At 40.4% G+C, this 22,221-nt stretch overlaps 3 protein-coding genes across 7 annotated transcripts in view; 1 reads left to right on the top strand and 2 right to left on the bottom strand.

Annotated features, from left to right (window-relative positions):
* Positions 1-5,214, bottom strand: part of LOC109522827 (storkhead-box protein 2) — a 66,280-nt gene extending 61,066 nt beyond the window's left edge. The window contains exon 1 of the mRNA XM_019881640.1: positions 4,228-5,214. Coding sequence (XP_019737199.1) covers positions 4,228-4,567 — 340 coding nt within the window. The 5' untranslated portion in view covers positions 4,568-5,214. The remainder of the gene's footprint in view (positions 1-4,227) is intronic.
* Positions 5,215-7,632: 2,418 nt separating this feature from the next.
* LOC109522820 (serine protease inhibitor Kazal-type 1-like) lies at positions 7,633-10,125 on the bottom strand. 2 transcript variants are annotated; one of them, XM_019881633.1, is made up of 5 exons: positions 10,046-10,125; positions 8,606-8,738; positions 8,426-8,478; positions 7,848-7,957; positions 7,633-7,764 (listed from the first exon to the last, which is right to left on the bottom strand). In XM_019881633.1, the coding sequence occupies exons 1-5, from the start codon at positions 10,088-10,090 to the stop codon at positions 7,713-7,715; spliced, it is 393 nt and encodes a 130-aa protein (XP_019737192.1). In that variant the 5' UTR covers positions 10,091-10,125; the 3' UTR covers positions 7,633-7,712. The 2 variants fall into 2 exon arrangements, with proteins under 2 accessions (XP_019737192.1, XP_019737191.1); XM_019881632.1 differs by having other exon boundaries at positions 8,606-8,747; positions 10,046-10,124.
* An 80-nt stretch (positions 10,126-10,205) lies between these two features.
* Positions 10,206-22,221, top strand: part of csnk1a1 (casein kinase 1, alpha 1) — a 35,997-nt gene continuing 23,981 nt past the window's right edge. For all 4 annotated transcript variants that reach the window (XM_019881631.1, XM_019881630.1, XM_019881628.1 and 1 more), the window contains exons 1-4: positions 10,206-10,851; positions 11,079-11,185; positions 18,930-19,056; positions 20,495-20,593. In XM_019881631.1, coding sequence (XP_019737190.1) covers positions 10,729-10,851; positions 11,079-11,185; positions 18,930-19,056; positions 20,495-20,593 — 456 coding nt within the window. In that variant the 5' untranslated portion in view covers positions 10,206-10,728. The remainder of the gene's footprint in view (positions 10,852-11,078; positions 11,186-18,929; positions 19,057-20,494; positions 20,594-22,221) is intronic.

Genomic DNA, 22,221 nt, shown 5'->3' with positions numbered 1-22,221 from the left:
GTTCTCGCCGAAATTTCGAAATCTCAGAGATATGGCGAAGCCATGAGAATGCGAGGCGAGGGTATTACTGTTGTGGCGATGCCACTCGAGCTAGTCCGCTGCTCTCTACTGTGCGTGCGTCAGTGCGAACATGTACGCAAGCGCGTCTTTTGATTTCAACCAATAAGCGCCGACGCAACGACGTCACACACCCGACGTCACACACAACAACAGCTAAGCTAAGCTTGCCGAGACGACACTCGAAGTCGGACGGACACGTTTTTCTGCCAATCTGTGTGTTTCCCTTTTTGTCCAAATATATTTTTTACGACAACTGTCTTGTCCAAGGTGTCTTTTATTCGTTCCACTGGGGTTTAGCAAATGTGTTGATAAAGAGACGAAAATCTCTACTGTTACTAGTGTTAGTGTCTCAACATGGCTACGCTCGTGAAAGCAAAACAACGAACTCGAACGCGTCTTCGTTCAATGTTGTCAACAAATATCCGGATTAATTTTCGACACATTTTCCTCAATTCTCCGGAGACATTTTCATAAAAATGTGAAAAACGCGGAATTCCGGGAAAATCCGGAGGACTTTCATCCCTGCTTGTAATAGCTTGCATAATACGGAATTTTCCATTCAGTGTTATTTATAAGATGATAATTCAGAAAAAAAATTCCGGATACATACATTGTTGACCAAAGTAATCTTTTCAACAATAAATCATCTTACGTGGGCAGAAAATCTTTAAATTCTTGTCCATTGAACATTTTAGCTGGTTAAATGTTTCTTAGGCAGCCAATACACATTTACCTTGTTCATGTAAACGTCAACGTCTGAAATGAATATATGGTATGCAATATCTCTTAATGTTTGTTTGGGGGGGGGGATTGTTCATACAGAAATGCAAAAAGACAAGGCGGGTTTGAGCCGCTTTCACATTGCATCCCAGTAAATTTACACATCAGATTAGAACCAGCGTTTGAGCTGTCCTTTCACACAGCTCATTAACGTGGGGGACATTCACATGTCTTCAGTATGCTTTCAGACTTGCTCAAGTCGCAACACATGCTGCTTCGGACATACAGATAATTCGATGCAAATGAGATACAAGAACATCTCATGAGGAGTTTTGGTGTAGTATGAATTATCTGACTGAACTTTGTTCTTGCCACCTTGAATAAAGAGCACTTTAAGATTTACACTCTGGTTGCAGTCTGCCAGTTTTCAGATTAAGTTAAAATTTGAAAGTATAAAAAAAAAGAGTTTTACTGAAGTACAGTTTAGGACACAAAATGCCATGGCTGCAGACATATATCTGAGATCCCAAAACAAAAATAACATCCACCGAACACTCTTAATTCACAAACTCATTAGTTCATTAAGTTACGAAAACCTTTTACTTGCTCTAGTGTCCCCTACTGCAGGGGTCCCCAACCACCAGGCCTCAGACCGCTACCGGTCTGCGGGTCATTTGGTGCCGGGCTGCACAGAAAGAATAAACAACTTACATTCCTTCCGTTTTATTCATTTCGGAATCTGAAAGATGTTTTATTTTGAAAAATTACCGGATTCTCTGTTGTATCAGTCTACAGCAGGGGTGCCCAACCTTTTTTTGTCCCAAGGGCTACTTTTCAAGGAGCCAACCTCCGGAGATCTACGAGTCCAGTGTCACCATCTGACCCCCCCCCCCCCCCCCCACACACACACACACACACACACACAAAACACTAAAAGTCCCAGAGTCAAGCCATTTGGCTTTCCAACATAGAACCACATATGAACCAAACAGAAAAAAAACAGCTACGAAACAGGTAGATCTCTGTTTGAAAAAAGGAAATCACTTCCTACCTCAGTGGGCTGGCTTTGATCCCAATGTCATTTTGCAATCTCAGAATCTCATCCTCAAGAGTGGGGCTTTCAAAGTCGAAAAATGATTTGACTTTGGCGGCATTGTCACCAACGTCAATATTTGCACCAAATGGATAACACATATAGCTGACTATAGACTCGATGGATGCAAAGTCAGTAAAACGCCTCTCAAACTCTGACGAGATGCTCTGAACATGCTCCTCATAACGTGCATTGTCAAGCTGTGTCACACCTTTCCCTTAACGTTGTAGTTCTGCTTGCATGTGAGGGAAGTTGCACCGGTTACCAAGCCACAGCCGTTTGGACATCAGCTTTAGCTTGCTTTTAAATGTGCTCATAGCGCCGTTGTTTGCGCATGAGTGGTGATTCAGTCATCTGATTGGTTGCCCTCTGTGTCAATCAAGTCACGCAATTGATTATAAGCTGACGTAGTACGTTCTGTGTATTTTGCGCCGTTGTTTGAATGGCATTGCCACCGCCGAGGCATTTTCGACGCTTGTCATGTGAAAGCCCGGGAGCCGCATTGAACCAGCCAAAGAATCGCTGTAATCGCTAGCTGCTCACTACTGTTAACAGCGGTCAACTTCCAGCAGCGTTTCCAACTCATCGGTAAGGAAAGTAGCTATTGGCTGTCCTAAACGTCACTCAATGATGTCGTCAGTGTGTGTGATTTACTTGGGGGGGGATGTTTTTTTTTTCTTATGTTTTTTCTTTTGTAATTTTTATTTGTTTATTTATTTGTTTTTATTTATTTTACATTTACATCCAACCCAGATTGTAAACCTGGCGTGATCAGCCAGCAGCGGCTTCATTTGGGGTTGGGGCCACAACAGCTCCCGGCGCTGCTCATCGAGAACAACGTGCTTTCACCACACAGACTCCAAAAGTCTCCAATAACACCAGAAAAAGTTGCAAGATTGTTATTACCGGTAGTCACTTTTTTGAAAAAGAGTCGCTCGAGAGGATCTGAATACTCACTAAATATAGTGTCAAAGTCACTAAGTTTGGCGACACTGACTTCCTGCCATGTCATTAAAAGAAAAAAAAAAAAAAACGACTTTCTTTTTCCAACACACCTCACGGTCGACTTAGGATCAGTCCGCGGTCGACTGGTTGGGCACCCCTGGTCTACAGTATGTCACTCTTGACGCAGGTGAATGCGCACTTCTCGGTCACGTGATAGGAAATGAAACCCAAAAACAAACGTCTTTGAAAAGTTTTTTTCGGGAAGGGGAAAGGCCCAGCCAGGAGAGAGAAGAGGAGCCTACGACTTTCAAGAAAGAGAAGGCTACAATTAATAGACAATATCAGGAGTCCCATTTCAAATATGGCTTTATCTCAAAGGGAGATTCACACGCACCAAGCCTACTCTGCATAATAAGCGGCGATGGTGAGTCGTATTTTTCATGCACTTTTTATTTGCGGATTTTTTCTTATTTCGAAGGCACGTTAACCGTTACCATAGCGACCAGAGAACGTTGCGGCAAGATAGGACGTTCGTCGTGTCATGATTCGAGTTTATTATTCTGTTTCGAAAATACCAAACTTTTCTTGCAGATCATATCATATTATATTGTTGTAACTATCCGGCCTTAAAGGCCGGTCCCTGAAAATATTGTCTGACATGAAACTGGTCCGTGGAGCAAAAAAGGTTGGGGACCTCTGTCCTACTGCATGTGTACCTGGCTAATGTTAACTTGACTACATACTAATACAAGTACTTGATCCTAACAACATGCACTGCAAGATTATTTTCAGTCGCTTTGCATACTGTAACTATCCGTGTGTGTGTGTGTGTGTGTGTGTGTGTGTGTGTGTGTGTGTGTGTGTGTGTGTGTGTGTGTGTGTTTGTGTGTGTGTTTGTGTGTGTGTGTGTGTGTGTGTGTGTTCACATGCGCGCGCTTGTGTTGTGTGAGTGTGATGGAAACAGTGATGTGGATGGTAACTGCAAAGCGTTTGTAATCTGATCTTGCTGGCGTCTCACATTCCAGTTACATTGATAATTGCAGTGTATTGTTTTGTTGAAGTGCCCCTGAGCCTCACACAAGCCTTCTAAACTGAGGATGGCAGGAGAGAAGACAAGCTTTCTGAGGGTGAGAAAATAACAGACTAAGGCATTTTATAGTTGTTTTGGTGTCAGTAAATTCCACACAGTTAACCAACCCCCAAAATGGAAAAGAATCGAAGTCTTGTTGCACAAACAAATATTTGGAAGCAGCTGAAACATGTCACTGAAATTTTACCTTTTCAATTTCAATTTTATCCTGTGTTGCTCAATTCTTGTTGTAAATTGTCCTTGAGTACTATGAAAAGTGCTTTCAAATAAAATGCATTATTATTAAGAGTGGCATTAAGCAGGTACACAGAAGGCTTACCCAGATATTTGATGGTGAATCCCCTGGGCGGGTTGAGGGACCTCCGCATCCATCCCTCCCTCAGTACCTCCAGGTGGTCCTCCTTCCCCTGTATAAGCAGCACATGCTCGTCTATCCATCCCAGGAAGAAAGTCTCGGAAACGGCCTCGGTAATCCTTTGATTCCATACGTGATGCTGAGTGTTTTCCGCTTTGAAATCGGCAAATATCTCATAGCCGGTGTGGTGTCTGGGCAGCGCGTCGCTCTCTGACACTCCGGCCGCCCCCATCGCCTCCCCAGCCACGACTCTGGACAGCACGATGGCCAGAGAGTGGGGAGCGATCTGCAGGAAAGACTCCATGGTCGCCTAACTGGCTGCCGAATTCAGTGGTATCATCCTTATTTACCTGTCTCCGACCGCGTCGAGCTCGACGGGCAACAACAAGTCCATGTTAGCTCAGCGGCAGCAATGCTGTGCAGAAGCCGCATATTCTTCCTACAAGTCAATCGCTATCAAGCTAGCAGCCTAGCCGCCGTTGCCTCCCTGCAGCCTCACGCCAATGCCATTCCTACACATCCAGGTCCGCCCTCGCCTTTCGACGGCTTTCCCCCCACCATTTAGTGGGTCGATGGTTTTCCGAAGTCTCGCATGAAGCGCATTCCACCAGAGTCACGAGATGTCATTCGTGATTTTCCATAAATTTAAAAAAAAAAACGTTATCTTTGACTCCAGCTGGACGGATGCTAGCACATGATGAATTCACCCAGGCAACAGATGCGGCGACCAAGCCCCCCCACCCTACCCTTTTTCTCGTCGCCTGGCAGCATCAAGTCCGGCGGGACGCCGGTTCCTTTCTAGTCACCATTCAGATTACAAACCTCCGAGTGAAGGTTCGAACTTCGTGTGCTGCCTGGTACGAGCCGTGTGTGGGCGAGGAAACTGCTTGAGGTGCGGATCCGCCTCATCCAGGTATTGACAGGAACTGGTACGGGATTGCGTCAAGAGGATGTTGACCATAAATAGCACTTGCCCCCCGGATGTATTTTCAAATTAAGACCGAGCGCAACTCCAATAAAGAGCTGTAAGGTTACATATTTTGGCGTTTGTCATTCTTACCACCCCCCCCCCAAAAAAACACCTGCTTCACAACACCAGTAATCAAAACATTTGATGACGTCAAGCCCAATATCAGGGATGGGCAACTGGCGGCCCCAGTGCATTTTTAATGGATTTCAATTGCACACAGATTTTCGCTCCGAGCAGGCTAGCCTACAGACATGTCCTAACTGTCCGTTAGTCAGATTTTGTCCTTTTTTGTGGTGGTCCCAAACCAAGCTATGAAAGAGGATAGAGGAACACAGGACTGATTCGATGACCCCCGTGTAGAGCATACCGTGCTTCCTCAGCAGCCTCACGAAGTATATCCTCTGCTGGACCCTTTTCAGGACGAAATTGATGTTGGCCTCCCAATTTAGATCTTGAGACTGTGATTCCCAAGAACTTGAGGGTCTTGATGATTGACACAGGGCAGTTGGACAAGGTGAGAGACAGCTGTGGCAAAGGATGTTTCCTGAAGTCCACGACCGTCTCTTACAGTCTTGAGTGTGTCCAGCTCCAGGTTGTGTTTGCTGCACCAGAGTCACAGCTGCTCCACTTTCTATTGGTATGGTATGCGACAAGTAGTCACCATCTTTGAGGCCGATGGCTATGCTGTGGTGTCTGCAGTTAAATTACTGTATCTATTCATCCATCAGGGTTGGAGTGTATCCCAGCTGAGCTGACTAAGGACAAGGGGCATTTTACACCCTGGACTGGTTAATGCAGTCATTTGCAAGGACACAGCAAACAACCATTCAAAGTCACATTCACAACTATGGGCAAGTGACAATGCTCAGTTGCATGCTTGTGAAATGAGGAAAGCAGCATAGACTAGTGTAAGCCTGCCATGTAGGAAAAAAAACATGCAAGCACATGAACACAAAGGAAACTGCACAAGAATAATTTCATGTTCTCCAGTGTTTGCAGCACGACCATTTTTCTTGGTGGGGGGGGACAAAACTGACAGAATGAACTGACCTCTATGTCATAGTTTGGCATGGATGAGGACTCAATTGCAAGAAAGTGAGGCTGGTGGGTACACCAAAAATCATTTTATTTCAAAAGGAACAAAAAGCCAAACAAAGTGGGTGGATTTAAAAAAAAAAAAAAAAAAAAAAGGTTCAAACTTACTCAACACTAGCAAAACGAGACTTGGCTTGAATAGCGCTGAGACAAACAATATGTGACAAGGGCAATGTACTGAAAAGAAAGCAGGGAACAGAAAATCAATTTTGGAAAAAAAAATGTAAAACAGATGCGACAAAATGACACCATCAAAAAAAAAAATTACAGAATTGTTGAGAAGTAAATAACATCTATCAGTCTGGAATGGTTTACAAAAGCTAAGTATTAGAATTCTAGCAAACCATAATAGTTTGGGTGTAAGCTTAAACTGCTATATTTCTTACAAACTGAGCATTTCCTTGGGGTGGTTCATTGATGAGCTAAATCTAATTATCAAAAATCCTTGCAATAATTTCATTTCTATGAATTCGCATGAGTGCACCCGCCAATGCCTTGGGATCAGTGCTCTTACCGTAAATCATGTACACAATTGTGAAATTAGACAATTTTGAAAGTTAAAGGACGTTCCAGTCTTCTGACCCATAAAACATCTGTTGTAATGAGTTTGGTAAAAACCTTAAATCCATGTACAGTATGCACCGTGAAATGTTAAACATTTTTGGCATAAAATTGTGTTTTACAATCAAGGAAATAAGATAATTAAGGTGCTTTACTTCAGCTACTTGGGCCACTTAGGCCAACATCCACATCACCAAGAGTGACCATTGTCTACTCTGCCAGACGAGGGATACATTCATTTTTATTGTGTGATATTTGTGCTAACTATAGCAGTTAACACATGGGTCGGTTTAAGTTCAAGTCTTCTTTGTCTGGGCCAGAAGAATGCCTATGGTGCCGAATTGTTGCTGAAAGTGGCCCACATACATACGCTGTCGGGGAATCTATTCCCTCTTTGCCCAAATATAATCCATAAGTACTTTTCCCCAAAATAACCCATACATGGGTTACAAGCTCGAACCGATTCCCACTTAACCCACACAGGGCCGACATATAGTGACTTGTTTTAACCCATACCCACTTCAACTATAAATACCGTTCACATTGACTACATGACAAAGGCAAGTTTAAGTAGTGATGTGCCATAGCTATACTGCCTTGATAAATTGCTATTTTGCCCATTTTTTTTTTATATTCTTCTAAATTCTACATGCATAATTTGTAACAGTCCATCATTATCTAAACTGGAATGTGATTGTCAGCCGCTGTGTGCATAACACACCAAAATGTTTAAATGGACCAAGTTCAGGGTAAATGTTGATAGTTTTATTGAGAAGGTGTGTTTTCAGTAATAGGATGACACAGCAACGTGTACCACATTCAGTTACTGACGACACCATCCCTTATGTGCCACTTTCACTTTCTTCATCTTCATTCTGTTGGTGACAACAAAAAAAGTTTAGGGGTATGCATCAGAGTGTGCCTGGATGTGGATGTGCATGTGACCGATGATACGTGCCTATTTTCCTCGCAGAGAACACACTCAGTGGCGTAGGTATGTCCATCACTGCCACATACCGGATCCAGCTCCTTGGAGCAAACGCCGTGTGCATACCTCTCACAGGCAGGCTTGACACAGATGTAATAAGATTTTTTTTTGTAAATGGAATATACAAGTAATTCATCAGATTCACTCATTTACTTTCAGCATATGCATAAATCAAGACAGTTCCATACCAGCAGGCTGACCTTTAATTTGCTTGTAAGCCAGTCCTTGTTAGTCTTTCATCCATCCATTTTTAATTGGTCTTATAAACAATGACTGGTCATACAATTAACAATATGATGACCATTGAACACCAAGGAGCTCTAACAAAGACAGTCAGAGTATATAGTTTCTCATTTTGCGGTAAGCAATGCATCATACTGAAAGCTGTTTATAATACTAACACATTGAACATTTTTGAATGGTATCAATCAACGCAGTGTCAAGTCTTTTCCTTTTTTAAACAGCTTTTTGAATAGATCTTGTTAGATTGCGTAAGTGGCTATAATTTTGTGGTGTTTATAATTAAAAAAAAAAAAAACGTTCCCTACCTCCATGAGTCGATCTTGAACATGTGGATCACTGTTTGCGCAAAGAGCCACCACTTGCAGGGTTCAGAGGACACAGACAATATAATGTTGGACAGGCAATACCATACATTTCCTGACATAATTGTTCTAAACTAATGACTACAATGAAACCAAATACTTGTACAATACTTTAAAACTTACCTGAAAGCAGCAGTACAAAACAGAGCAGCACAACGAACTTCATTTCTTCTGAATGTGTATGCCTTTGCGTGCCTGATGGGTAACAGGTGTGTGATTTCCCACTCGTCACACATATAAATAGCTTGGAGCTGTCCCTGATTGGCTAAGAGGTTAAGAGGTACACAAGATTGTGCCCATTAATGATTAAAAAAAACTGCTATGAAAACAAATATTTAACCAAAAGGGAACATGAGACTAATATTTTTGTGACTCATCTGTAAGATGTGGGACGACAATATAAGACGCAGTTGTAATACATTGCCCAATCACATAGAATATATTTCGTAGTGCGTCATATATCAAACCGATGCATACAAACACTCTTAATAATGTCAAATGTGCAAATGTAAAACTAAATTTGACACAACCTACTTTATTGGCTGGCAACCGGTTCAGGGTGTCCCCCGCCTACTGGTCGAAGACAGCTGGGATAGACTCCAGCACCCACCGTGACCCTTGTGAGGATAAAGCGGATCGGAAAAGGAATGAAAGTATTCATTGTGTGCTGTTCGTACCCATGAAATGTCCACATTATATCGTGACAGAAACAATGAACTACCTAGTTCCACTTTTCACTGTATTTTAGATGTATTTGAATGAAAATTACGTTATTTTATGGTATCAATAATTTGCAATTCTTGCAGAGAGGTTCGGATAATGGATTGTTGGATCTTACATTTGATATGCTTAACTATCAAACCAATTACGAGCTTGTTATCGGGTATATTTTTTCACCTTTTTACATTGAATGATCATGTCTTCTCGAATGCACCAAGAACAGGCTTCTTCTCCGAACCCATTTAAACTTACCCACATACCACACTAAACATTATCCCGGTTATTTCAATCACTACAGGCCTGAAATTCCTCCGTTCAGTAACTTCAGTTTTAATGTACTGAAGAAGGGCCCTTTTCGCTCGACAACAGTTACACTCAGGGATTATGGAGTAAATAAACAGTGCCAATAGGTGGAGCCATTGGAGCGGTTATGCTTTCCAAGCCATAAATCATAGTTTTATTTTTAAATTGAAACATCATTTTTGTTATTTGATTTTTTTTTGTAGAAAAACATGTTTTAATCCTTTGAAAAAAAAACCCTTCAAACAAGACTCCCAATATTTGATATGTAATTTTCTTTTTGTAGCATAGTTATCCGTACAATCGATTGCTTTGCTTATTAGTTGACAAGCCTTGAAACATCTCGTTTTACTTTACCTGCATTTACATCCAAACAAGATTAATAACCAACTTTCTATATGCATGTAAATTAACAGAAAGTAAAAATTTTGAAAATCACACTTTACATATTACATGTTAGTATAACATATTTTAATCCGTACCGATGATTAATTTGTTACCTCAACAGGTTGTAAATGATAAATATTTCGAAATAGAACTTACCCTCATATAAATCCCACAGAAATCCACCGTGCGAGAGAATTGCATTGTTTCCGACAGCACCTGAATGCGCCATGGGCGATCAAACTCAAGCGTATCTTCTCGCACGGAAACCAGAGAGAAAGGAAAGAGAAGACAAGATGGCGGATTGAGTGGGTTGCGCTGTGGACAAATGGTCGCGAACCCCGAGTTAGCCCGATAGATATCAAGGACTGAAATGTTCGGATAGAAAAAGCTAATCGTCCGAAGCGTTAACTGTATTGGCTTTTCAACCCTCAGCGTGGAGGTCGTTTTTTTTTCTTTTTCCCAAGCGACGGTCCTTGCGACAGCGCTAGCGTTTAGCCAACCCTCGGCATTACTAGCTGCTTTTTCGAGGTAGCTGTGACTGGCTGCTCGTACAAGGCCGTGCGATCTTTCGGAGTTACATCGAATTATACGTTGGGACTTCCACGTCATACAGTGTTTCCTAAAGGAATTCGTATTTTAACGAAGATCTTTTGTGGATGGTAGCATATATTTTCCCCTAATTTGCGCATTAGCCTAGTTGTCATATTTTAGCTCTCATTCGTCCGTATTCACCAACACCGAAAGGATCACGATTACATTTATGTTTCGCCGACTATTTGGTTAGAACATAAAGCCGAATTTCTTGAAGTAAATCGAACGCCGATCGTTTGGTGGATACTATGGCGAGCAGCAGTGGCTCTAAAGCCGAATTTATTGTCGGTGGGAAATACAAGCTTGTCCGCAAAATTGGATCGGGGTCTTTCGGCGACATATATTTGGCCATCAACGTCACAAATGGAGAGGTAATGATCATAATTATTGAATACGTACGCTGTTTGTCAACGTAACATTGAAGGTTGAGAACGTCAGTTGATTTTAAACATGATTTGCTGAATTGTCCGAAGCTGTAACCTCGCTGTACAACCCAGCCTATTTCTATTTTTTTCAAGTATGGAAATGGCTGTCATCAAAGTTAACTTTTATTACAAGATTGAAAATGTAATTGTCACCTGTCCCATGTCATTTGTAGGAGGTAGCGGTAAAATTGGAATCACAGAAAGCAAGGCATCCACAGTTGCTATACGAAAGCAAGCTGTACAAGATTCTACAAGGTGGTGTCGGGATTCCACACATACGGTAAGGAAATTCATATTTCCTTGTGCTGTCCTTGTAAATTAATACTTTATTCAGCAGTCGTCACTCCTGTAAATTTCTTGTTAGTATACATTAGAGGAGTATAATGATCTTGGTGTTGTGGGTGTCCAAGGCCTGGCCGTCTGCTTAACATACATGCTCGTGTATTCTACCAAAGATGATTTCACAATCAAAGCTTGGAAATGACTCAGTTTTTTCCTCGCAATCACGGGTCGGTTGTTTTTCGCATTTGTAAAAGTGGTCGTGTCATGAAAGTGTACCCAGAGATTGTGTTGTTTTGTCTGAATAACAGCTGTTCGAGGCGAGCGAAAGCTCCTATGTGTGGAAATGGCCGCTCCTCTTTTGTTGTGCTCGCTCTCAACATGTCTCCCTCCTCGGTTAGAAAATGGCGGCGGTACACAGCAGGGACAACAACAACCTGGACCTATCGTTGACTGTTTAGGTTGTGTCATCATTTACAGAATTATACTTTACATTACACTGTGGTTTTTATATTTTATAATAATTGTCGCCATGACTGGTATAAAGGCTCGAATTCACACTTAGTTGATCGTCGTGAGGACATGCAAAGTTGTTAGAATCCAATGTAATAAATAGAGTCATCCGTTTTCTGACTTTTACACGGGTGATCTGGAGATAAATATTTGATAAATATACTTGGATATTTTTCCGAGTTGGGAACATGGATAATAGACTTTCCGGTAGAGATTGTGAATAAGGTAGCTAATATAATGCATTGGAATGTAATACCGAAACTCATGGAACAAACATCTATTGTTTACATATATGAAAAAAAGTTGTTTGTGTGACTAGTCTCTTAATTGAAAATATTAAGTTTATCCATTATCGAGATAGTTGAAGGGACAACTAGTATGTGAGATATTTGAACAGGTATTTGAAGGCATATCTCCATCTGTATCATGTTAGTATTAGTTGTGATTTTTGGCTTTTTGCAGTCATTAAAGTCTGTGATGCACAGCTTGTGCCAGACCTTAAACAGATGGGTACTGAATACAACTGGGAGAAGTTGTTGAAATGAAGTGATATCACGAAGACTTTTTTTTTTTTTTTTTTTGAGACAAGGGTTGGGCGATTATGGGAAAAATAATCACAATTTGTTTTTATTGAAGTGCTGATTGATTAAAATGATTACTCATCGAGAAACTTACTATTAACTCCACTATTCAAGGCTATCATCATAGCCTCATGCCCATTCATCCCTGCGTGTTGAACCTGGTAATGTGTGTCAGTACGACCATATAAGTCCTTGGATCTTTACATCCTTGGAAAATTCCTCAAATCCTTGAAAACTCAACTTTTACATATAACTTGAATGGAGCACAAGAAAATAAGTCCAATGGTAAAATTAGACTACTAAAATAACCTTAATAGCAACTGAAAAAGAGCAATATAGACAAATACCGGCTGTTCATGCACACTTTGGCCTCTTGTGGGCACTGTGTTGCTGTGTAAGGATGAAGTACATGCTTAAAATGAATGATGAACGATATGAGAAATTTCAACAGATACTGATAGCTAATTTACTGGTTTGTATGGCCGATATGTTAACCGATCGATTGTTGCTGTATAAAAGAGTAAAGCATTTCAAGCCTGCCTCTCAATCTAGTGGGGTCAGAGGATGATATAAAATAACTTGTCGGTGGCAATGTAGAGTCGCATGTTTTGCTACTTTCTGAACTGTTGTTACTTCAGATGGTAGTGATGAAGTCCTCTGGATTTTCCCGGAATTCCGGATTTTCACATTTTCATTAAAATTTCTCTGGAAAATTGAGGAAAAATTGCCTAAAATGAATCCGGATATTAGTTGACAACATTGAACGAACATGAGTTTGAGTTCGTTGTTTTGCTTTCACGAGCGTAGCCGTGTTGAGGCACTCACACTAGTAACAATAAAGAGATTTTCGTCTCTTTATAAACACACTTGCTAAACCCCAGTGGAACGAATAAAAGACGCCGTGGACAAGACAAGTTGTCGTAAAAAATATATTTGGACAAAAAGGGAAACACACAGATTGGCAGAAAAAACGTGTCCGTCCGACTTCGAGTGTCGTCTCGGCTAGCTTCGCTGAGCTGTTGTCGTGTGTGACATCAGTTGCGTCGGCGCTGATTGGTTGAAATCAAAAGACGCGCTTGCATACATGTTCGCGCTAACGCACGCACAGCAGAGAGCAGCGGACTATCTACTGCTGAGTCGCGCTTAGCTCGAGTGGCGTCGCCACAACAGTAATACCCTTGCCTCGCATTCTCATGGCCTCGCCATATCTCGGAGATTTCGAAATTTCGGCGAGAACGGAAGCCACAAAGGGTGCACGTGTGCACACAAAAGGAAGATTAATCATTGAATGTCGAGTATTTGAATAGCGTTTTGTGTAAACTAATTCATGCGTGATCGGCCAAGTGTGTGTGTGCGTACGTGCGTGTTTGTGCGTATCTATATATCTATTTTTTTTCCCGAAATTTTCAGGAAAGTCCACTTTCATCTCTGAGATGGTGAGACGAGCAATCTCAAAAGCTCTGATGGTTATCGTAACTATTAATAAAGTTGGCCGCGGTTTCTTATCACCCCCACTATTGTTTTATGTACAATTAATATTGTAAAACCAAAAGCATAGAAATAGTACAAAAAGAGCATCGTAGATGCGTGTGCGCGCTTGAGTACCGACTCCCACAGAAGCGAACAAGTTAGATGACAGACAGCAAAGGGAAGCAGCGCTAGTGAATGTTGATGTATGTAAACAAATACGCGTGCAAATGACCATTTATTGTGTCCTTCAAAAAAAACGATTGTCTGCAAAGCTCTCAGGCCGGGTTACACCGAAGAAGCCTCGGCCATGGCTCTCATTCGAGTGAAGCGGACTGCGCGCTCCAGAAAATGTTTACCCCAAATTTAAATATTTTCAATCAATACTGTTTTAGAGTTGAGGAGGCTTCGGCTGGTTCTTCATTAGTGTGCTTTAATGCGGCTTTCACGATTGACCAAATTTTGCAGTGTCGGACCAATAAAAGTGATGTCATTTTTTTCCCCAATATCGGTCCGATAATTATCGCTTACATAAGTATTGTGTATCCCTACTAAAAATGAGAACAGAAGAAAGTTGACATTCAACTCTTATTAGTATAACAAATTTTTCACAGATATGGTAGAAGTAGTGCCTTTGAGTAGTGTTATCTTAATATTGTATGTGTATCCTCCGTATTAGTGTGTTTGAATTATTTGAAAGGACTTGCACTCCCAAACTCAATGCAAATTGCCATTAGCATTTGAATTGGATGCTCCAATGACTTTAGCATTCACACTAGCAATGTTTAAAAAACTAAGCATGTTTCGTCTTCAAATACCCTGTGTAGTTACTTTGGATGTGTTTAGTTTTATGCTAAACTCCAATTGGGTTGGCGTTAACCAACTTAAAGGGTGCTTAGTGACAGCAGAATTTCATATGCAATACGCTTGCCACACAAGAAACACTGTGCATTCAGGGTACTTTCATGTTGGGAACTTTTAAACGCACCAAGCTTAATCGTTTTTCGTCAATTAGAACGTTTTAAAGATCGAGAGAAGCTAAAATCGAAATCTTGATAAAATTTTGATAACTCGTCTAGCCTTCATACAACATTGCATCATCCATGAAATGGTCAAAAAAAGGATTCCTTTAAGGCTTGATTTAAAGTGTATGGTTTAGTTGACACAATGACAGAGGTGCCAGTTGTTACGCATATGAATTTCAACTTGCTCCGGCTATAATGGTGATTGTTCTGAATAGTAATGCTTGAAAAAACAAATCACTCATAAAATTATTTACTTCGCTGTGACTTTTCAACAATGCACGTTACACGCGCACCTTTTTAAATAAAGGCAGGACCACAAACATTTTCGTGGTACTGTCCATTTTCATGTAAAAATAGGTCTGTAATGATAATTACTGCATTGACTTGCCGCTTGATGAGAACAAATAGACAATGTTTTTTTTCGGACTCTATAAATGGTCATTTGCATGTATGTTTGTTTACATACGCCATGAACATTCACTTGTGCTGCTTTGTTGCCCCCCCCTGTTAGTCTGCCTGCTCACCGTTGTGTGCATTTGGCACGTGCGCAAACACTTTGGAACGGCTTCTGAAACCCGTTTAAACAGTTTTATTCATATGTGTCCAATCGGATGTTTTAATCATTTATTATTAGGCCGCCGTAATGTATGGTAGCAGTAATAATGGCCATGTAGCATTAATGCTAGAGGTCGCAAGAATGGGCGCAGCTAACCTCTGCGGTGCTCTTTTTGTACTGTACTATTTAATCACTTGTTCAAGCACCATCGGTTCTGGGGACATTCATTAAGCACACCAGAGTGCGGAACTAGTCTGTATCCAATGCTGGCACGTCGAGGTGGTTTCAGCTCACTTACCCCTATACGTTTATGCAACACTTCATCAATGGGCATTATGTCGTATACGTTGGGCTTTTATTTAGGTGAGTGTTGATAACATCGGATTCAAAAGAAGTTTTGGACCTATTTTTCATGACAGGTTTAAAATGGATCGCCAGTAAATGAAAATACATTAAGAGTTTGCTAACTGTACTGAATTAAATGATTTGCCTACGCCCAGTTTAGTCACAAATGTATTTAAATAGATTTCAGAAGGATGTAATTGAATTATTTTTGTTCAGCACTATATCAGCGGGATAAAAAAAGACGATCCTGTCATTTATCATGATAGTTTGTGGGACAATATATCTTCTCCAAATTGTCATTGTGGCAGGCCTAACAACAGTAAACACGAGTTTCAATTTTTTTGTTTTGCTTTATTTGTGACATTTTTCTAACATAAAATTGGTCCTTTGGCTTGACAAAGGCTGATTTCCAAGTTATCTAATCAATACTCCCCATTGGGCTCAATTAATGTTTTTAAACAACATTCAACAAATATTAACACAACACATACATGACATACGGTACTATCTGTATTGACAGAGTGAAAAGATCTATTTCCTTTCTTTCCTCCCTCCCTGAGCAATTTATCCTAATATTCCAATTTTTAAAATTCTGTCAGGAACATTAGAGCAGGACTCCACCCAGGAGTGTTTTACTGTGTACATATTTAATTGTAATGTTTCAAAGAATACATTTTTTACTGTCAATTATTTACTCAGTAGTGAGTGACCTTTGAACAATGCACACCTTTTAAATAAAGGCACGACCCCAAACATTTCAGTGCTCAGAGTCATTTTCTCATGTGAAGACATTTCCAAGGACCAAAATAAAAACATGATTAAAACTATCACTCACCAGTTTGAGCCGTGGCCGTTTGTATTGCAACTAGTATTACTTACTATTATGACAGTACGACACTGCAGTGTTTGGTATCCATACATTTTCTGAACCACTTATCTTCACTAGGGTCACAAGCATGCAATAAAGTTGCTTGGTTTAGTCTGTGCATTACTGGACATCATAAGCTAAGAATACAATGTCACTTTGTGCCATGGTTAGCCTCAAGTACAGTTGCGCTGAAGCGTGGGGAATCTGAGCGGGTAGCCAGGTTTCCATGATTAATAAATGCAACAGTCCCCAAGTTTTTCCAGATCATCAAATTTGTGTGTTATGGATTTTGCCTCGGAGGGAGAGAGGCTCAGTAGCGGAGTTTGAATTTGTAGCATAGACCATCTTGACGGCCCAGCGTTTGTTTGTGTTGCCTCCGCCTACAGCGCCAACCAGACCTGACAACAATCCATGGAAGTCACGCTCTTGTCCACGATGTTGAAAGTGTGGTCTAAAGTCTCTAGAATTTGTCAATTTCTACGATAATCCATTGTCAATTATGTTCACACGATTATCGTATCCAGCAAAAAAAGTAAAAGTACAGTTAAAAGGAAAAGGCACAGTTTATTTGCCATCACACTCCTTCATCCAAGCACTTTGGCCAATGCCCTGAAGCAACCCCCCCCCGCCCAGAAAAAAAGGAGCCGGGCCACTACCGTCAGGCAGCATGACTGCTGAGGTAATAAAACATGACATGACCTTATTTGTTTCACATGTAATGGATAAAGTAGCGAAGCTTGTGCTGGTAAAAATGTACGAGCATTCCGTGGGACCGCGTCATGTGTTTCAAAATATCCACACGTCTCATAATTATGGCTGACCTGTGATGGGTACCGAAAACCGTACTTGTTTCGGTATGGACTGATTTGGGTCAGTACTACCAAGCACTGATTCACATGAATTCAAACGGTGCCATGTTTCGGTTCCAAAGTGCATACAACTGTGTGAGAGTTGATGAGTTGTCTTTTTTTTTCTTCCCTTGCCGCATTTTAATACAGCATTGTCCTCACATCACTCATGCAGGCCTTTTCATACGCTAAAAATACATTTCCAGGTCAGGAAGTGAGCAATATTTGCTCTCCGCCAAGCCCAATAAGTACACTTTATGAAGTCGATAATGGGTTATTCCAGGGGTGGGCATATGGGTTATTCAATGCCAAATCACCCAAACAGCCTAAAAAATTTAAACCAAGCAAATTTTAATGAAACTTGCTGGTCTTGATTGTGATGTCACAGCACTAAATCTCCAATTTTAGGTCAATTGGAGTAGGGCTTTGGGAGCTACAGCCCACTGAAACTAATTAGTTTGACAAAAGGAGGCGTGGCCGCCTTCCTTTGAACCCTTATCTCAGAAACTACAGGGTCCATTTTCACAAAACAGGCGTTGTAGGAAAAGGGAATTCAACAAGGATTCCAAATCTGAAATCATTTAAAAGTATGTTGCATATTTTAGTAACTTGACCTTTTGACCTGGGATTTGAACTTGACCTTGTGGATAGTGTGACCTCAACAACATTTTTCACGAAATGTAATCTGTCACATGTCCCCTGGTTCAATTTTGACAGACAAAATGGCCACTCGCCATTTTGGTGAATATTTACCTCGCCACTCCCCATGTCATCTCGTCATTGGTTGGGAGGTAAACAAAGAACGTAGCCCCTGATCTCTGAACCTTGGTGTGTTTCTTTTACTGACAGAAAATGGACATGGATGAACAATTTGTAGTGGTTCGGAACCAGTTGTGAGCACACTGTGCTAAGTTTAAAACTTCATTAAAACCAATAAAGCATTGCATGTTGCAATTGAAAAACAATTGTAAATAAAAATTATTGAACCGAACCGTGAATTTTGTGTATCGTTGCAGCCCTATTATTAGTGTTGTAGTTCTCAAGATCGGTCCTGGCCTTGAGACCTGTTTCGAGAGCACTTTTGCCTTCAATTCCTCGACTAAACCTCAGCGTTTAGTCGAGGAATTGAAGGCATTTTTGTCAGTCTTGTCTCAGACTCACAATTTTCGATCAAGACCGGTCCTGGCTTGTCAGGACGAATCACTTAAAAAAAAAATGAATGCACAATTAGTAGAAGTGAAACAACAGCTTTGCTAAAATTTGAGAATTTTAGTACTGTACTTCCAAAAGAACAGCACAATTAATTGTTTCAAACGTAATGGAAAAAAGAAGGTACTGGTCTTTTTTCTGTGACATATTGTCTTGACCAATATGTCCTGTTTTATGACGAACCACACAATTTTAATGTCTTCCTCTTTAGTCCAAAATGATCACCAGAAACCCTGAAAGTTGGTGTTAGATGAGCAGCTTTGTGTTCAATTACTCATTGCAAAATGTGAGCCGTGACCTAAAACTTACCCTGATGAATTGTTTCTCATATAGATGGTATGGCCAAGAGAAGGACTACAACGTCCTAGTCATGGACCTGCTTGGCCCCAGCCTCGAGGACTTGTTCAACTTCTGCTCTCGACGCTTCACCATGAAGACAGTCCTTATGCTTGCAGACCAGGTAGCCAATCCTTGCAGAATACATTCACAACAAACAACAAGCTGGAGATAGTCAGCTTTCGTGTAAAATTTCAGGATGATCCAAAATTGTACTGTAAATGACCTTATTTAGACCTTCTCTAAAATTTTGATTACCATATTTTTGGGATCAGAAGTTGCGCGAAAAATCCTATGATATTCTCAAAAATGAACAAGAACTAGGCCATACTTTCGTCAGCTGAGCGTTTCCAGATTTACAGTGTGGGATAATATCATTGCAGTCTGTGGGACCGAGAGGTTAATGTAACTTAAAATCCCTTCCTGTTTACTTTAACATGAATGTATGCGTTCTCATTCTCATCCGCATCTGCTTACGGGCAGGTGTCTGTATTTGTCAGACTGAAACTACAAGTGCTTCCTGTTTTTGTGTCACTAGTTAGCTCCAATGTAAACGGAACTTTTCTGGAGGCACATTTCCAGTATTATCAAGGCTCAAAATAAGTGGGTTTGCATTGCTTTTTGCAACATAAAGTGTGACGTAAAAACTGAGAATGGGCTGACGGTTATGCGGCAAAACTACTGCCAAATGTTAGGACCTGATTTGGAAATCAGTTGACAGCTTAAGTTAGCCGACTAATATTTACCACAAATTATTTTCAACATGTTTCTCACCAACTAAAAGGTGTAAATCATCTAAAACTTCAACTGAATTTGTTGGAACATAATACATTTTTCACAGAGTTTATTATTTCAACCATGTCTTGTCAAGGTGTTTTCATTTTAGAGCCTTTTACACTTCCAAAACGTGTACTCCTGAATATTTTTCTTATTCCTAGTTCGCCGGTTTAAGCTCAAACGTACAGCCATGAACTTGCTGTATTATGTTGCATGCTAAAATACTAGCTGCTCAAGTGAAGTTGCACAAAGGCTGTCCAAGCCTTATTTTATTTCATGCCTTATATTTTTGATGCAAGAATGCTAAATTTAAGGTAAAATTTATATTTGTTTGGAATTGCCGCACCTAAAATATTTCTAGACAATAAAATAGCGTTTGCTGCCCTGCACAGTGTGGTTTAACACCCCTGTTGTATTAATTTTTTAAATAACAATTTTCATGGGTTAATTTCACCCTCTCTGTTTAATCATCCAAAAATATCACATTACGCAATGCGATGCAAAAGCGAAAAATGGAGGCCATGAGACGAAATTTAATCCATTTATTTTGCCCTAGATTTTTGGATCGGTTATGTTGGTGATATAGAAAAGGAAGATGTGCTGTTTACATGCTTTGACCAGGCTACCATTCAGATTTTGCCTTTGTTTCGTGCATGGTTGTTTTTTCCAGCTGTACTAGTGAGTAAATGTGTCTGAATTAATGAACTACGGTAGCCGTAAATAGTTGAAACCTACCATTTTTGAGGAGCATAACGTGTAACGATTCGGTGCCCTTTTTGTTTTAGATGATCAGCAGAATTGAATATGTACACACAAAGAACTTCATCCACAGAGACATCAAACCAGACAACTTTCTCATGGGCATCGGCCGGCATTGTAACAAGGTAAGACATGCAAATTCATTTCATTGGAGAGATCTACTTTTTAAACGGCTTGTCAACTTTGTAATAAATGTTAAGAATTTTTAATGTGCCTTGACTCAAGCCCGCTGATGGAAAGTACATTATTAGTTGTCTTCAGGGTAGTCCCATGACATAACATTGTCAAATTCTTTTCGTGCAATACCATGACCATAGCAACCATTTACTAATTTTAATCTGTGAGGGGAAGTCTTAAAAAGGACATTAAACATAAAACATTATTTTTTTCATATTTTATCATTTATATGTACATTCTGTTGTGCAAAAGGACACCTACATGAATGCTCAGGTTGCAATAAGCGATAATGCTTGGTCCCTTTTTTTTTTTTTAATTCAGAAAGATTTTGTTCTTTTTGTCTTCAAGTAAAAGAGACAAAAGGGTTGAAAGGTTCTGAAGGAACCTTTGCCCGGTTTGTTTATCTTTATGCTCGCTATGCAAAAAGTAACTACCAGATGACTGCATATTGTCAATGTATTTAAATTTTTCTGGTAGAATTGCGGAAGGTTTAACACATCAGAAAAGGTTCCTATTCTTTATACTCCTTGACTCACAGTCTTAATTGGTTCCAAGTAGATATGTGTGCCAGAGTGCAGATAGATAGTAAAGATCACAGCGACACAACGGACTCGGTCAAGTCACCTATCTAATTATTTGTGACAAAGACGTCATAATCTAACAATTCCCCTGTTGGGGTTAATTTAAGGGTTACCCAGAAAAACTGGAGCTTTTCATGTGATTGAATCCTTTTTGTAAGCGATGGTTTCACGTTCGATTGATCATAGCAAGTCATCAGTGAGTCTCACTGATGACTTCATATGACGTGTTGTAAGGGTCTCGCCTATCTCCTGATGCCACTTCATCAGCAGGCGATTGAGGTGACTATACAAGTGGGAAGCCCATTGACAATTGCAATGGTAGCCACATAATACTTTCATAGTGCTCCTGATTTTGCTGTCACTGTCACTTAGTAATTCTTGCTTGCCAATTTCGTTTATGCCATACTAGGCTGAGATTTTTGGAGAACAGTCAATACAGAAAATAAATAAAAACTATTACTTTAGAAGAATGAGAACAAAAAAAAATTATCTGAAATCAAAGCAACTGTAGCACTAAAATCTTTTACTTTCAACATTGTCTCCTCACCCTCTTCCCTTTTGTGTACTATTGAGGCGCGGATTCTTTTGGAGTAGACGATCTACAGCAGGGGTCCCCAACCTTTTTTGCCCCACGGACCGGTTTGTCAGACAATATTTTCAGGGACCGGCATTTAAGGTGTGGCGGATTAATACAACAAAATAATATGGTATGAGCTGCATGAAAACTGTGGTGTTTTCGAAATATAATAATAAACACAAGGAGCGTCTAATCTGGTCGCAACACTCTTATCGCTCTGGTAATGTTTAATGCCTTCAAAATACGATACAACGCAAATTCAAAGTGCATGTAGGATGCCGGAAATAGCAACAGTGCTATTGTGGCGATCTCAGAGTATTCAGCCATAACTTTGATCCAGTTGTTTCGAACGTACTTTTAAGGCCGCCGTCATTTGCGATCTCCAAGCAGCTCTTTTACTCATTTTGCGGGCTTCAGC

The sequence above is a fragment of the Hippocampus comes genome, unplaced genomic scaffold, assembly GCF_001891065.2.
Source record: "Hippocampus comes isolate QL1 unplaced genomic scaffold, H_comes_QL1_v1.1 scaffold270, whole genome shotgun sequence".
NCBI lineage: Eukaryota > Metazoa > Chordata > Actinopteri > Syngnathiformes > Syngnathidae > Hippocampus > Hippocampus comes.
Note: the sequence above shows the minus strand (reverse complement) of the source record. Positions and strands in the feature narration are given on the sequence as shown.